The 17895-nt window shown below is 43.6% G+C and overlaps 1 protein-coding gene across 1 annotated transcript in view; it reads right to left on the reverse strand.

Annotated features, from left to right (window-relative positions):
• The window catches only part of FBXW4 (F-box and WD repeat domain containing 4), a 67096-nt gene that overhangs the window by 37952 nt on the left and 11249 nt on the right, over positions 1–17895 (reverse strand). The window contains exons 3-6 of the mRNA XM_031061406.1: positions 10286–10377; positions 7395–7580; positions 6109–6241; positions 3560–3654 (exon numbers count right to left, since the gene is read on the reverse strand). Coding sequence (XP_030917266.1) covers positions 3560–3654; positions 6109–6241; positions 7395–7580; positions 10286–10377 — 506 coding nt within the window. The remainder of the gene's footprint in view (positions 1–3559; positions 3655–6108; positions 6242–7394; positions 7581–10285; positions 10378–17895) is intronic.

Here is a 17895-nt window from a genome sequence, read left to right on the forward strand (position 1 = left end):
GCCAGTGGCCAGGCCTGGCAGGAGAAGTCAGCTTAGATCTGAATACTTTTTTAAATTCCACACAAAAAAAAATCTGGATCTAAGATTAATAATGAACCTAACATGAAGGTGCGCTTTTTTCTTTCCCCTCCAATTTACACTGTACACTGCTCCCCTCTCTTCCCTGGCTACTGCCACCTCAGGGAACCACAAAGCATGAAGGTTCCACTGCTCTACCAGATACTCCCGAGTTTGCCTCACTTTGCACATTTGAATTGGTCCACTGCACTTAGGCTTGCCCTGGTCCCTGAACACACATAAGTCACTGCAGCAAGCACCAGTAAACCAAAGTTTAACATCTGCGTGATGCAGAGTTCAAAAGGCAAATGAACTCGTGGGGGCAAGAGGATTATGAGCAGCTAAGAGATGTAGTTTAGGGTAAACAGCAGAGTAAGTACAGCATTTTACTAAGCCATAGAGAAGGACAGCTTCAGAGATCAATTAAACCAGTGGCTGAAAGAAGCTGAGGTACCCTTGTTTTAAGTATCCTACTTTAAGAACTCTCTCAGAGTCTCCTCTAGTCACTTATGAGACATGCAATGTGTGACCTGCTATTCAAAGCACACCAACCAGCATAACTTTGCAGACTTGCTGAAAACCCAGAATGAACACAATGCCCTCCCATCCCCATTACCCTGCAGAGCACTGTTAGGGATCCCCAAAGCAATGAAGCTCCAACAACACATATGGATGTCTAGACACTTCCATGGCTGAAAAAGTTATGTAAAGGACTAAGCACAGTTTTCCCCTGCACAATATGAAGAGATGATCCAATATTCTTGGTAGCCTTTTAATACCTCTCCCCCTACTTAATCTCTCTTACAGGAATCAGTCTGTTTGCAGATCTAGAAACATCCAGAATAGCACCACTACACTAAGAACAAGGAAGCCTCCTCCTCCAGCTCTGCACATCTACAGGATGATCTCTGTAGTGACACAAGGAAACTATGGACAAATCAAAGCAGAATATCTAAGGGAAAATGCCTAAAACCGGAGAAGCTGTGCTCTAAGAGCACAAGTCTCTAATGTTTAGCCTGAGTGTACAGGCACTGTCCTCTAGAGTAGCAGTCCAGCAGTGCAGGACTACAGCAGGCACAGCAAAAACCCAGTGGTGGGTCAGTCGCATATGGGATACTTCGTAAGAAGCTTCACAGAGAGGAAGATATCACTGAAAAGATGAAAAGTTTCACACCATTAACAGCTGAAGTTCAGTAAAAATACCACCCTGACTACTCCAGACAGTCGAAGTCCTGGCAAACTTCCAGGTCAGGAAACTACAGCTTCTCCAAAGCAATTTTGAATGGCTAGAGTTAGAGGAGCCTTTCTTGCTCCCACCCCACTGCACAGAACTGCTTTGAGCTCTGTGTGTCCATAGCACAGACAGCTGCCATTTCTTAGCACCAATGGGCCAAAATACTTAGGTGGTTGGAACCTGATTCTCCAGCAGTTATACAGCAATAGAACTACCTGTCCTTATGGAGGAGATCTCAGTTTACATCAGCGCAATTGAGAAGGGAGAATCAGAAGGTCACGTTAAATGTTTAGGAGGAAGAAGAGGTTATAGGCCATGTCCAGCCTCACTGGGGAACAAATGTATCCAAGCTCTGGCTAGAAGGATGGGGACTGCAAGGGAGGAAAAGCTTTAGATATAAGTGCATAAGGAAAGCATATAGGTGAAATATGGGCTCTTGCAAATAAAACAGAAACCACAGAGCTCCCCAAAGCAGACTTTCCTAGAAACCAGATATTATCTTTTTGATACTCACGCTCATTAGACAGCAAGTAATAAAACCTATTAGTGAAAAATTCATCTCCCCTGCCCCTTGCCCTGGCCAACCCCCACCACATGCCCTCCTGCTCTGATCCTCTCTCTCTTCTAGGATGGCTGCGATTTGTTCTGAGAAGCGACAGGTTTATAGGTTAGCCGACACCTTCTCTCTGTGGAATTTTAATTAACTTCTCCCATCGTCAATATGTTAAGGAGCAGGGTTCCCATTATACGAGGTCAGCAGCGTGTTTCAGGCCCTGCTATATCAGCCGTCAAATTGAAGAATTAATGACGTGGCTAATTGGCTCTAATTCTCCACACCCCCCTCCCTAAAATATGGAGGGGTAAGGGGAGGGTGCAGTAGGCTGGGCTAGTGGGAGAGGCTGGTACAGTCCACAGTCTCATAAAAAATGAGAGTGCACAATTTAAGCCCACTTGTTCATGGGTTAGCTGTTCCACCACCTCCAATTTATCACCCTGCAGGGAGGAAAGGGGGGGTGGGGAGACTGAGGGTAAATATTGTGACAGAGTGTGTGCACAAGCACGCACACCACGGAGAGGAACACCGTCCTGACAAGAGGCCACGGCAGTAGGTCATCACTTAGGAGTAGGAAGCAGAATGCCACTGGCCTCTAACCAGCCACAGTGCCTGAGCCAGAGCCTGTCTGCCAGAAAAGGGACCCTTGCAGCACAGAAGACAGCAAAGGGTTTCTATCTCACATCTTGCAGTGGAACTAACGCACATGGCTATTCTTCAAAAAGACTAATTGTCTCAAACACTCAGAGCAAAGGAACAAGGCAACAGCAAAATCATAGCAAGCCTGGAGTGTCATTTCTCTGATAAAGCCATTAGCTCCGTACCACTGAGTTTCTGCTGCCTGCAAAACAAGCTTGGAAATCTAACAAGGACAGCAGTTGTGGACAGTATTTTGGTTCTGCACAAGCCTAAAACTCAGCAGCTGCGGACATCACATGAGCAGCAACAGCAGCTCTTCTTCCCCTCTTCCCTGAAGTATGCTGAGGAAGAACCTCTCTTGCATGCAGGCCAGTTTAACAGGGAACCAAAGAGACAGATCACTGTTAGTTGGTGTAAGATTTTAACAGTGAGAGTTTCTCAGATTTTCACTTCCTCAATAACAGGAGCACTTCAAAGAACACCCTGAAAGACATTGGTGTATGTATTGCCCTTGCCTCCCACACTGAAACTGTACTTGTAGCATTCTACGCACTAGAAGTGCAGAGCTACAAGCAACAGAGGCTGGAAAACCACATCCCTGAACTCTACTTCATCTTTGCCAGTTCAACACATTCAAAAAACCTAAGTTCTAACCACTGCACGCAGCTCTCAAGCAGGGACCTTTTTGCTCAGAATCTCTTCTGCCAGAGAATAAAAATACAAGTTGGCATCTTTTCAGCACTAAAAATCTCAAGAGGATCCAGCTCACTGTTTCTAATTAGCAAGTCAGAGTTCCTGCCTCAAGAAAGAATGAACAGGTCCCACCTGCGGCACTAAAAGGAACCCAGGGCCACCTTCATGGCCTCTTTATAAGGGGATCACTCTGCTGGTATAGGAAATAAGGACCACATGCTCTCCCCTGAGCTCCTGCTGCAGGCACAAGCACCTGATCAGCCTCCACACAAATCAAGTCCCTGAACCATCACATTGGTGCCTCACAAAGATTTGTGGACACACAGCCTATCCAACTCCTTTACTTCTCTCTGATGAAAATTGGGAATAAAGAGATGTGTTACCTTAATAATGGGCTGATAGCAATGGACCACACTCGATCCTCTGTCTGCACTGTATGTAGACACTGACCAACTCTGCCCGCGGACAGGGACCAAACCTAAAGAGAGAGATGCATGTTATGCCACATCACCCAAAACTGCAGAAGGTAGGATGCATGCTGCTAATGTTGTGCTGGAAGAGCTGCCCAAACTGCCATGCTTACCTTCCCACAGACCCTCTCCCTGAATTCCAATTACTTATTTTGGGAAGCAGAGCCTTCAATTGCTGGCAGAATCAAGCACTTGAAGTCAGCTTATAAGTAGGACCTTCCACCCCACTGGTAACAGAGAGAGCACCCCCATCACCACTTGCTCTCTAAGGGCAGCACTCAACACAAACTCCTCATCTTCTGTAGTTAAATAAATGACAACTAGGATTTGTTCAAATCTGTTCTCTTGAATAGTGTGGGAAGACTTAGTAGCATCCCTGAAAATTTTCCATTAATATTAACTATAAAGTTAATAATTCACCAGCCTGTAAAATAATCTTCTTTTATAAGACCCCCCCACTTTAGACCAAGTTTTTCAAGCGTACCCCAGGCTGCTTTCAAACTGGCTGTCCTTGCTCACTGACAGTATGAGAGAATTCCTGCCCTCCCCCAACAGTGCAAACATGCACATCTCCTTCCACCAGTTCACCCCTTTGTTTCTGGGTCCTAATAAAGGCCCCAAAATTCTTGCTGGGGCCTCTGCTAGTGGCCCTCATTTTCTCCACCTTGCCATCATGCTTGGCCCACAGGACTCAAGCCCCCCAGTTGTCTGTAACCAACCCCCAGTGTTTTGCTTCAAGACTTCAAAGCTTGGAGTGCCCTATTTGTTTGTTTGTTGATAATGCCCAGGATTGCAGGCTATTCTTGTCAGCGGGGAATTTAGCACCTAGTGTCAGCAAAAGCAGCAGAAAAGCTTAACTCCTTTAAGGCATCCCTATCTCCTACAGGTTAAAAATATTGCTCAGAGCACACTATCTGCTGCCTATCACACAGGAATGTACATTAACAGCTCTTCAGGGCTTAGTCCTAATCAACACTCAGCAGAGCCCTCAATAGCTTAGACACTTAGAGCCCCTTTAAAAGGTTGGTAGGGATTCCCTTCCACCCTCCAAGAGTCTCATTCACACAAACAAGACAGCCTACAAAAGGGATGATAAAAAATAAGAGGTGAACATCCCCAGAGTATATGCTATGGGGAGCACTGTGTGGGCAAGATCTCACACTAGCTCTAAGAAAAACAGTTTGAAATTCCCCTCTTGGTTTCAGGAATTTGTTCTCAAGGTCGAGGACGTCTGTCCTCCAGCTGTCAGAGAAGTAGCAAGAAGGCACTCTCCCAGAAAAGAGGATCCACAGACCAGAGAGGAGCAGCATCGCTGAAGTGTGAGACAAAGCAGCATCAAGATCTTGCTCCCAGCAGGCAAACAGCAATCCCAAAATTGCCTTTTGCACTGGAACATTGCTTGCTTTACTTGGAAGTGATTTTACTCAGGAGTACATCTGTACAGAGGGACCAACAAAAATAAATCGGGTCATGCTGCTTAACACACTTCCTATAAAACCTTGAAAGAGACATTTAAGTCTTTCCTTGCTTCAGCTTCCCCTCTTGAAAAACAGCAATTAGCTGGTTTTCCTCTTACCTCCATGAATGCTCTATGATATAAAGCAGGAACCAAGAGCATCTATCAGCCTACCCAGAGCAAAAACCAACATATGCAACACACAGCAACCACTTCCAACAATGAAACAAGTGGTTGTGAAGATACTACAGGTACTGCTAGCAGGGTATGGGTGAAACGTGTGTAGAGCTTCCTAAACTGATCAAATACAGCTGATTACAGCTCAGATGAACAACTCTCCAGGTTCACACAGGATCCAGAAGGTCCAAGGTCCTGCCCCCCAAAAAAATAGCCAAAAATTATGCGGCAGGACCCAGTGATGCCAGCTGGAAGAGAAAAATGGGAGCTAAAAATACTCATAGTCTAACTTCATTCCTGGTTTGCAAACCAAGAACCATCGGGAAAAAAAACCAAACAAACAAGAAAACCCTCACACAAATAAATAAACCACAATATTAGTAAATAACCACAGATTTAGAAAAGACATCATCCTATCCTTTACAGAGATTGAATATATAATAGAGAGTATGTTAAACCACATTGCAATGTTAAATCACAAAACAAGGATGGGTTTGAGATCCATACAGTAAATTTCACACTAACTGGCATGCATATCCACTACAGTGTAGATGGATGTACAGGGAAAGAAGCAAAACATCACCTGCCGCCTTCTGCACTTCCAAGTTTAAGGCAGCAGCTGATGCTGTAAATTACTGCCAAATCTCTTTCTAACAAGCCTGGCAGAGCAAGCATCTTTTCAGAGACATGAGCCAAGACAGTCAGCATTCCTCCTGCAAGGAGTACAGGGCTCACAACAGTTCTGCTGACACTTAAATATTCATGGCACAAGACCTCTGAAGTCACCTCTACAGCAGCACCTGCAGCTGCTGAAACACTCCCTGCTCACCTTTGCTGTTCGGTCCCGGGAGCCGCTGACAATGAGGCCACCTTGGAAGTCCACACAGTTCACCTCCTGCTCATGTGCAGAGAACTTGACGCTGCAGGAGCCATGGAGCTTGTGAAGGACAATACTTCCATCTCTGAAAAACAAATCCACAGGCAGGGAATTTGTACCTCTTGGACATGCACCTTCTACTAATGCTTTGGAGTGCTACAAAAAGACCAGGACTGGTCTGACAGGGGCTCAAATTCATGCAGCATTATTAACCCTCCACTCTTCACACATCACCTGCCCTTTTGCAATTTCACATCTGGCCAGTTAAAGCCTAATCTGATGCACATGAAAATTTTCCTGGCTATCTTTCCACCCTTCACTTTGTGTTAAGCTGCAGAAACTATAGCAAAGCAGCCACTCCTCCTCCTACTGCTTGGAGCTTGCCAGAATCCTGTCTGTATGCTGAGCAGCTGGAGTAAGGGAACAAGTGAGAGGACATTCTCACCCAAACCTCAGCTTTTCACTAATTTCAGAGCAGCCATGCAGGGTGCTGTGCTTTGAATTAACTACCCAGACATTTAGACCTTTTTCAACCAACACAGTTACTGGAATTTTAAATGCAAGCCTTCGTTTTCCCCTGAATTTTGGTCTACAGTTCACAGGGGAAAGTCCCATAGTACCTAGGACAGATAGCCATGCTTGTGTCTCCCAATTCTGTGCTTAACTGTTGTATATATTTTTATAGTTTTAGCTATTAATGAAAGTCCTGTCACTTGCTGTAAAAGTCCAGTCAAATGCAAAATGAATTGGAGAAGTGTGGGTATGCTGGAAGGCTTGGCAGTTTTTCCCCTCTCCACAATTATATCAGTGTGTCTAATAAACACACACTTGTCTCTAGAAAACTTCCTGCACTACTGCAGTCCCAGCTAACCAGCAGTACTGATTATTAGAACAGTCTAGCTACCCTGGCTCTAACAGGGAAAGAAGTGAAATTTGCACAGCAGTCAGGTTTGCCTGATCAGTCACTCCCAATTCAACAACCCTGTGGACATCAACACAAGTTTACAGAGCAAAGGACACTTTGTAAGGTCAACGGTATGAAACTCATCTCCTTCACTGCTGCAGGAGAAGCTTTTTCAAGCCAGAACCAAAATTATAAGAGAGGAAGCAGCAGCAGCTGGCCACAGCCAAGCATGAGGACACTGTGTAGCAAAACTGGCTCCTCTGCTCTGGAGTTACACAGAATCTTTCCAACTTCAGTGGCAAAGCCCTCCGGCTACTTCATTCACCCAACTTACCCCCCTCCGCTGACAATGTGAGAGTTGACAAGAACAAAGCGACACACATCCTCCTGGTGGCCAGAGAAGATGGCTTGGGGATGGCGCTGCAAACCTGTCCCCTCTGCACAGAGCTGGTAGGCCTGGATGTTCTCCGCTTGAGACAGGTAGAGATATTCGCCATCCAGCTCCATCCAGGGCATCAAACTGCAAACACACAGCACGTTGGGAGCATGCAGGAGTGGGGAGAAGAAAACAAAACAAAATAACCTCACACATAAAAAGAAAAAAAAATCCATATGCAAACATATCAACAAAAACAAATGCCTGCTCAAGAAAAGTGAAGTTGGAGCAGCAGGTGACATGCAAAAGCAGGGCTTAATATAGCAGCACAGCTACAAGTGAAGTTTCTCCAGCAACATAAAAAGAAGATTACATTGCTGGCATTTTTCTAACCCAGAGCTAAGGAAAAGGAAGCATGGAATCTCTGAAAGAGAAGATGGCCAAAAGTCTAGTGAACATAGATAGGAAATACTTAAGGGCCCCTGAACCTGCACATGAGCTCTGTACTTTTTAAGAAACTAGACTCTAGTGCTGGTGAGCTATGCTGAGCATTTCTAAGAGAGCATTCAATGTGAGGCTTTTGGTGCAAACAGTCACTCTTGATCCTGAACACTATTTGCTGGTGCCCAGCAGAGACCACAAAGCTGTCACTGTTCCACACACCTCTAAGCAGGGGCGCATGTCACCAGAATACCACAGATCTTCCTACAGACAGAAAGTCACCTGCCTCCTGCACTCTGAGGCTACCCAACAACTTTATGCTCATCATACGGAGCACGTATTTTTCTATATTCACACTTCTTCCCCTGCTGAGCCATAAGCTGTAGAGCAAACTCTTGGTTTCTCTTGCCCATTTTTTAGAAAAGCCCATATGCCCTTTGTGCCCACTGCTCTATGTGGGACAGTGGCAGGTTTGTATGGAATGGACAGGGTCCAGGCCATGAGCAGTGGAGCAAAAAGAACTATTCCAAAGTATCCTGAAGATTGATGTTACATATGGAAATATGCTTTACTTTCTGGGAGATGAGGAAGAAAACAAGACATTCATGCAATATCTGAATCAAGTCTGCCATCTCAAGAAGTTTATTTATTCTTGAAACAAAACCAAAATATAGAAGAAAATAGGCTACAATATACACTTAGGCAGTGAGACCTTTTCTCTAGATTTTGCTTTTGTGTAGCCAACAGAGAATCAGCAAATAAGATTTCTGGATATAGTGAGGCCAGATACAAAGACATGGTACTCATGTCCTATGGGGCATGGATGTGTGAAATTGTCTCTGTTCTGCAGTCATTGCCAAGCACACCAATGCCCACAGAAACACCAAGCAAATCCAGAGCCCTTCTACAGAGCAGCCTTTCAGTTCTCAAACTATTCAGGAACAAATGGCTTTGAGAGCAGTGGGGCTTCTCACAAAAACCTGTCTCCCTCTTTTTTTTGGATCATTTATCCTCAGAGGTCACAGTTTTCTGCGTCATCAGAGTCATTACACACAGCCGTACCTTGTAGCATCACAATGAACAACTAGATACAAGCAAGAGGACAAGATTGCTCATTAGACAGAAGGTTCCAGCTTGCCTGTATTCATCTCCAGTAACAGGCCTTTAATCACACGGACAAAGCAGTTGAGTTTATAATATTCATCTGGGACTTGATCATATACATGGAAAAAGTAAGAGGCATCTTTAGAGCAGGAGCTCTGGGGTCAGGCAGGCTTTGATTTCCCCTTCCTTCCTCCACTCCTACACAGTCCTCTAAAAGCAAGTGAATATCCAGCTTACCCAGACTACAGCCAGTTTCTGCAGCTCTCCTTTTGCAGAAGTTTAGCTTTTTACCTTTTTCTATGGCTTTTTCATAAGGAGAAGTAAAAAATCTGAAGCAGAATAAATGAAAATTAGGAGATGCCATTTGGATGGTGGCCTCATTAAATCAGTCCTTGCCTTTTCACTTGGGAAGCTGGTTTAGTAATGATCTCTAATATCCACAGAGCCTGTCTTCACAGATGGTTGCAAGCACTTCAAAGGCAGGTATACAACCTGCACCAAAACCCACTCTGCTCATTACAGCTGTTCCCAGGACTCTAGGCAAGAAGTGGCACATTATCCACCACTTCAATCTACACAGCACAAAAAGGCATGAAAGCTCAGTAGAAGGTCCCTGTTCTTCAGCAGCTAACAAACCACAGTCTTTCTCATTTTTCCTTCAGTCTGATTATGTGAAGGCTGAAAATTTCAATGTGCTGAAGGCTGAAAATTTCAATGTGCAGCTCAGACAAGAAATCTATCGTATGCTTTGCTTTGAAAGCCAAGTACACCTTTCCAAACAAGAATTTAACAACAAGCTCCTATCATTAATGTCAAATATACTTTTTGTTTTAAAAGTGAAGGAGAGAAGCATGAGAATGAAGGAGCAAAAGGCAGATGAATGGCAATTAGCATTTTAGATTTGTACATCCAAATCGGGATCCAGGATAAACCACAGGAGACAAACAAAGCATTTCGAGGGAACACCTAAGTCCATATCTGGGATCAAGGTGGTCTCATTGTGAGAGAAGACAAAAGATTGCTCATCGTATACAGTAGACATGAATGCAACAGTTTGTAGTAAAGGTTACTAAATGTGACTAAAACTGTACAGATCAGAACAAAGACAAATTCAAATTGCTAAGAAAGACACTCCTGACACTCAGCATGAATCCCTAGGGCAAGGCAACAACTCAGGTTACCCCACAAGACCCCATGGAGCACAAAGAGCAGGAAACATCTCATTTCAGGGCACAGGCACAAACCCAAAGCCCCACAGCAGCTATCACATAACAAAGAAGAAGAGGAAGGAGCCACTTGCTTGCATTTCCATTTCAGGACTGTCTCCCTCCGGCAGCGTCCGTGCCTCCAGTTCTGAGATACCTTCACCCTTTCCTTCACTGGAATGCCAGGAGCTCTGCAGACAGAGGAGGAGAGATGAGATTAGCAACCAGGGCTGATGCCTTCTGGATAACAAATGCATTCAAGATGGCCACAGGTAAACTCTCACCCTGGTTCCTCAATGGTGCACTGATATACACTGATGGTGCAGTGCCACACTACCGTGAGGACATTTGTGAGAGCTGACAAGAAAGGAACACTGACAACACTCACGGATTACCAGCAAAGAAAGCCACCTCTGATGATCACAAACCTGAAATATGATCAAGACTTGACCAAGTATACTGAATGCAGCATAGCTTCAGACAAAATGTAATCCAAACAAGATGACACAGAAAGAAACCACCAGAAGAACCAGAGATACAGGATATCGCCCTTTTAATAGAGATTGACAAGAGCCATTTAAGACAAGGACAACACCACACAAGAACAGATGGAGGAAACACTAGTCAGGAGAACACTGAAACGAGAAGCCAAAGAGTGTCTATCCAGAAGGACTAGTAAAGAAACTGTTCCAGAGTCTCACCTGTCTGACAATCCCATAACCAGATACAATAATCAGAAATAAAGATGTGTTCAAACAAAAGATAAAATACATTCATGTGTATTAACAATCCAATGTACACACACCCTAAGAAAAACTATCTTTTGCAGCAGCTCACCAAAGGATAGAGAGTTCCAGCATATCGCTGGAAAACTCTCTCTTTACAGTCAGACAAAGCTACTAAAAGAGAAACTATTGCTGGGCTACAAATCAAAGTTATTGGAATTAGCTGAGACAAACCAAGATCAATACTCTTCAAGATGTGACAAAAAGTAGGTACCACAGAGACCTGGGACCAAGGTCTCCTTAGAGTCTACATGAATATACCCAGCTCAAGCAGCTGTTCAAGATCTGTTTTGTTTTCATGATCCAGAGTTGATTAAAGACATGGGGAATGGCAACTTTAGCTCCCATCTTTCTCGTATCATAAATTTAATTATTCAAAATCCTTACTGGAGCTACTTAGATAGAAAAGATCAGAAAACTACAAACAACAAGAAACTCTAGAAATTATCATTTGTAACTAGGGGTTACACTTACTAGACTACAAGAGTTTATACCACATTCATGCTGTTTCTCAACAGCCAACACACCCAGATTCACAGGGAGAAGCGAAGATCCTTGAGAGATGGGAACTGGTGCCTCATCAGAATCAGTTTCTTCCTCCCATCCCTATAGCCCCTCCAATCCACTTCCCAAAAGTAGCATTTTTGGGTACTCTGTCATTTTTAAAACAAAGATTAGCTCCCTGTAAATAAACATCTCCTGTGTTAATGGGTGTAGGAATCTCTAACCTGGCCCTGGGGTCTGGCCAGATTCTTATTTTCCCAGCCCTCCTTCCATAGCCTCAGGCTCCTTTTTTTCTGCTCACCCTTCCCTCCTCTTTTCTATGCTTTCCGGCACTTAGTCACCATTATAATTTGACTGCATTCCTGGGCATGTGACCCATTTTAAACAAAAACAGAAACCACACACAGAAAAGCTTTTCATCCTCTAGAAAGCTTTGCAACTTTACATTTATGATCAGTAGAGCCACACCAATTAAAACTGAATTTAGAAGCCACGGGCTCTTTATTTTTCATAGCCATTTAAAAACAAACAAACAAAACCAAAATAGAGTTAGACTAGGCTGCAAGAAGAGGAATTCCTTTTTTAAAGGGAACACTTGCAAGAGCTCATGAGGCCAGATAGTGTCTGAGATGAGGAATGCACAGTACCAGAAAGTCAGGTCAGATCCACTCTCATCATTGCTTATTACTCTCCCAGACAGAGTTCAGGCTCTCCGCCTACATGCAATTCCATTCATTACTCCAAAACACTTCTCCTCCCTACACTCAACCCTCAGTTAAGTTCTCCCCACATAGAGATTTCAAGTCACCAGTTTGCAAAGTGATGGAAAACACACTCGTGCCACATCCCCCTCCCAACACATGCTGGCCCAACCAGACATTCTGAGCTCAATGTATAAACCCTACAAAGACTAGATGTAATTTCCAAGGCTCTGAAAAAGGTGATTCCAAGGTCAAAAAAGCAGCCTCCATCTTACCCCGCTGGTCCCTTTTCTAGCAGGCCTTGACCCTCCCACTGCTGAATATGGAAGTTCTGAAGAGTCTCATGTTGGCTCAGGCCAGAGCCCAGTTCACTATTGCAGTTACTTTTGAAACACACACCTCATTCTTTCCCACATATCAACAGTTCCTGTCTGGAGGGGATGAGGGTTGGGTGGGAGACTATATGGGGGAGGTCTGATGGGATTTGGGGGGGCGGGGGGTGATGGTGTTGTTTTGTCTTTTTTTATTTTACTCCTAATAAATATGTTATTCATCCAGCCTTGCTCCTCCACATAGCAACTCTGGATCCAGCTAATTTAAACATGTCTTAAAAGTATCCTCCTTTTATATCCCAGACATTTTATTTGTTTTCAAAATAGATGCAAGAAAAGGGACAGACCATATGGAGAAAGATGATGTAGAAATTTGACTGATACAACCCTCCCTTTTGCCAATTATGGGGCAGCAAATGCTGAAGTGCAGTGTTGGTCTGAGACATTCAATCCCTCACCACAGAAGTTAAATCAAGCCCAGCTATGGAATCAACTGCTGAGATACAATTTGATCATCTGATTTGCTTCCTCAACAGCATCCCTCCAGAGCAATTTCCAAAATGCATCAAAAAATGTGATGATTATCACTGCAATGCCTGAGAACAATTCTCAAATTTTAGAAAGTTAAAAATGTCATCACCATATAAACTTAACAATTTGATTAAAAATTCCTTTTCTTGCCTACAAGAGCCTATTTTGTTTCAATCATGATCAACACACTTTCTACACTTGCAAACTTTTAAGAATTTTTCCATGATGACCAAGGCAATCAACAGACATCACACACCTGCACTGGGTGGTTGACTTAACTAGGTACCTCTTCCTTCAGCAACTGTGTTGAACATCCAAAGATTCAGGAGACTAAGACACCATATGAAGCCAAATGCTGTATGAAATGCTGTGGAGGGAACACTGTCCACTGGCCAATGAATACCTTGATCTTTCTTAGTATACAATCCAGAAAAATACTAAGCCACAGGCTTAAAATTCAGCACATGCTTAACTACTCTGTGAAATCAAGATCTTGGCATTTGTGTTCCCAGAGAAGCCACCCAACAGTGAACTTCAAGACTGCTGAAGGCTGGCTCACTGAGGAAGGACTGCTATTTTTAGCAGGACCTACACAGGCCTTGATCAGAAAGCAACTAGGTACAGTCCAGCATCCTAGAAGGATGACAGGAAACACAGGGTAAGGGAATGAGTGAAGACTGATTATGAAAACACAATGAAATACAAGCAAAATGTTCTTAAAGCCCTTTAGAGTGCATCATCTTACACCTCTGCTAGGGCATCACAATTATCAATATTTGATAAAGTTACATTACTCACAAGTCTGTTATTATCTGATTACCAGCAAAAAGCACTCTATCAGGATCCCAAATCATAGTGCAATACATGACCTAAGCCAATGCATGTTTCCAATCACATGCACTCCTGATGGAGGCTCCCTTTTCAAAGACTTGGTTATACTAAAAAAGAGAAGGTGAACATTTCTTACAGCCTGAGAGGGAGCTCCAGGACAAAAATCATCCCAAGCAACCCAGCATAAAGGATTTTTCATTTCCCCCTTCCTACCTCTCCCCACTCTACAAAAAAAAGCTAAAAGTATTTTGCTCAAATTATGAATTTCCTCTCTTTCTTGGCAGAATTACCAAAACAAACGTAATATTCCTTCTGGAGCCCACTTCCCAGCTGCTGAAGTGAGAGACTGGAACTGTCCCCACACAGCACCACTGACCCAGGTGACCTCAGGTACCAAGGCAGTTGCTGGCCTGGGCCCCAAAAGAAAGCAATGAAAGAATCACCTCCTAAAGCTTCACCTCCAACATATCTTGCCTTCAATGATCCCCTCCTCATCTAAAGTCCTTTTCCACCAGAAATGGTATTTCTGCAACAGCAAGAGCTTCTGTGCTGTACTGCATCCCAGGGAGATTTCTGCTGGCTGTCTACAATTTCAGCATGTGCCAAAACAGTGGTGCCTGCAACAACATAGGCCGTGTTACAGAAGATAACACCAACATGTCATGCTGTGTATTTTTCCAGCTGCATGGGGCACCCTAACCCGCCAAAGTCCTTCATGTTTCGCTACATCTTAAGTACTGAAGAGCTCATCTGGAAATGCAAGTCTGCAGAGACCTGCTGGGACTGAATTTCTTCTGTGGACAAAATCTGCTGTCTGTATAAAAGCTGTCACCAGCCTGCCTGAGGCCTGACTGGAAGGGTCATAGAGAGAACAAACAGGTCACAGTGGCTAAACCCCACTATCAACCTTGGCCCTGTGGCAAGGCTGGCTAACACAATGACCAACTGCACTTATTTGTGTAGTCGGGACACACCTGTTGAGTGGCAGGGTCTCAGTGCAGCTACAAGTCATGGGCCACCAACAGCCAGCCGAGAGGGAAAAGCTATTTATGTCAGGAGCCCCTGTTACTGTCCTCAACAAGTTGGCTGGCTTGCTAAATGTCTCTTCCAGGACAAAAATTCCAACTGAATTCCTTTAGCCCATGACCCTTATTTAGCTTACTGCCATGTTCAGCCTGTCCCCTGTGCTCCCCTCTCCCTACGGGACATGGGTTCAAATAACTCCGAGATGGAAAAGAGCTCTGCTGACTGTTCCTCACTGTTCCTTGCTTCCTCTGCTGCGTCTATGCCATCTCAGATGTTACCAGGCTGCCAACTGCTCCACCAAACAGCTCTTGTGGAAAAGTCACCTCATGAAGAAGGCAGAGGCTGTCATGATATCCAGGGGTGCTAACAAATTTCTATGCACACAGCAAGGACACACACTTTCACAAAGGCTTCCCAAAAAACCACCACCACCAAGACTGAGCCAGGCCACTCTGCCACCAGATGACCCCTCCCTTACAAGTGACTGCAATGGGATATTGGCTAGAAACTCCAGTCAGGATTTGGACTCTCTCAGAGAGTTCTGTAGGCTTTTTGGAAACAAAATCTAGGCTTCTTCAAAAAATGCACTGCCCTGGAAAGATTATGAGAAAACCTGAAGCTGCTGAAGAAGTGTGAAATGTATTCTGATTTGAAAGAGTAGATTGTCAGGGAAGTACTTAGATAGAATGAAATAACCCATACCTAGTCCAACAGGGGTAACAGCAACAAACAAAACACGTATTTTAAGCCCTGTACTACATAAAATAATTCTTTCTCTTTGTACTAGTGAAGATCCTAAGGGAAGGGTAGGCAGGCCTCAAAGAACTCTTACAAACAACTTCATATTCCCAGAAAAAGCAGTAGTTTCAAGGTTGTGGAGCTGTCCTGGCAGATCTGTCCCGCTCCGCACTAACAGTTTAAGGCAGAGTAAGAATAAATGTAACATCAGGTTTATGAAAACCACCGACTTTTCCAGCACAAAGCAAGAGCTGCATTCCCTCATCCAAGATTTTTTTGCTACTGCAATATCCTCCCCAGAGTATTCCCCTCTGCATCATCTGCACCAGTTCATTGTCTTCTTCATTTCTGTCTTAAAGTAATGAAACTTTGTTTTTAAAACAAGTTTTAAAAGATGAAGGAAACTGAAACAGCTTTACAAGCATTCACACTCCCTCCCCCTCCAGTGGTGAAGGCTGAGGTCTCCTATGATTGCTGCAGTTTGCATTTGGATTTGACTTGCACAGATTGGCCATTTCCTGCTCCTGTAGGTACATACATTTTTCCAAGATCTGGAGAAAACACAGCTTTTATTAACTCACCAAAATGCTTACACAAGCTCTTAAATACTCATAGATGATAAATCTGTCCATTAATGAATCTGCTTCTCTGAACTGGAGAATATACCATGATCCTAGTGGGCAAGGCAGAACAGGAGACAGGGAGAGAAAAAACATGCAGTGGAACACTTCTATATTTTGATGTCTATTAATACATTACAAAGAGCAAATTGTCAAACTATTTAGGTTCCAACTTTTAACCTGCCCTCTAAAATTCCTTTGTAACAAAGAGGAAATAAGTTTAGCCCAGCTGCAACTTTACTCCTTTCTTCCATGCCTTAAATAAAGAATCACCTTACAATGAGCTCTTTGCCTCTCCGATTTCTCCAGTCCAAGGTGGTCCAGCAAGCAGGCCCTGGATAAAGGCTTAAAGCACCCTCTGCTATTCCTGGCTCTGACACTGACCTACTGCACAGAGGGCAGCTTGGTTGACATCTCCCTGCCTCTCCTTCCCCTCCAGCCCCTGTTTACCATGGCTATTTAGGCAGCAAGCTCGTCAGGGCAGAGACTACTCTTGTTGGGCCTGTACAACAGCTGGCAAAACAGACACAGACTACAGGACACAACTGTAATATCACTATATTGCCAAAACCCCCAGAGGCTTTGTCTCATTACTCAGCTACAGTTTAGCTGCAGAAAGTGTTGTGAAGCCTTAACTTTTCTGTAATATGCTGCCACGCATTTTTGAAACAAAAAATTCTCCTTTCACCTTACATCATGAAGACGTGGCTCAACTTTTACTTCAGCTGCTCCTGTGACTGAGTAAAGCAAAAATCTTAGCATAAGGACTCTTTTTACCATCCTCGTGACAAGGTCTTGTAGCTGTACAGGTCTATACATAAAATTAACTTGTTTATACAGAAAAAGTGACAACCTGACCTGGAGAGACTCACAGTTCAGATGCCAAGAAGCACATCATGTAAAGCCACTCTGTACTTCCATAATGGTGACACAATATTCTATTGAACATTTACTTACTGCTGATTCAACGCAGAAACAGCACATTTTTAACACTGAGAATGTGCTTCAAGAACTCTTCCAGGTCAGCTCCTACATCCCTAACATACAGTGACTCAGGTGGATGTGAACCTAGTGATTCCTTCCCCTCTGCCAAAGGAAAGAAGTGTACAGATACATCCCTCAAAGCAAACTTCTTTCTTCTCCTACAAGTGCACAACTGAATCCATGCCTTAAACACTTAACTTGGCTTACATCTGTGGCTCCCATTTGGCTGAATCTACCAGAAAGTGAAAACATTAGAGATTGTCAATATTGTGAATATGCCTTTTAGCATAATAGCTAGTGTCTGGGCTTAAGTCCACATCTTCCTTTGACATCATTACCAGCTTAATTTAATATCGTTTAAGCACAAGCATGTGTCCAGAGATAACCACAGCTGGCAATTTTTAAAAGTATGTAGCCAGGATGACAATTTTAAATTTCAAATAATTTTGGTTTTACATATACTGCTATTTTTCTTCTCCATGTTGCTAACAGCTAGGGGTTTGCAACCAATTTCTTATCAATCTTACCTCTTCCCTATTTTAGCAGAAAGAAGTTTTTTAAGCAAGCTAACTGTTCAAACTTTTTTCACATGCAAGATAAAGCTTGGTACTTCTGATCCTTGTTGTGACAATTATCTGAAGATATACCCAACAGAAA

The sequence above is a fragment of the Geospiza fortis genome, unplaced genomic scaffold (assembly GCF_000277835.1).
Source record: "Geospiza fortis unplaced genomic scaffold, GeoFor_1.0 scaffold130, whole genome shotgun sequence".
In the NCBI taxonomy this organism is placed as follows: Eukaryota; Metazoa; Chordata; class Aves; order Passeriformes; family Thraupidae; genus Geospiza; species Geospiza fortis.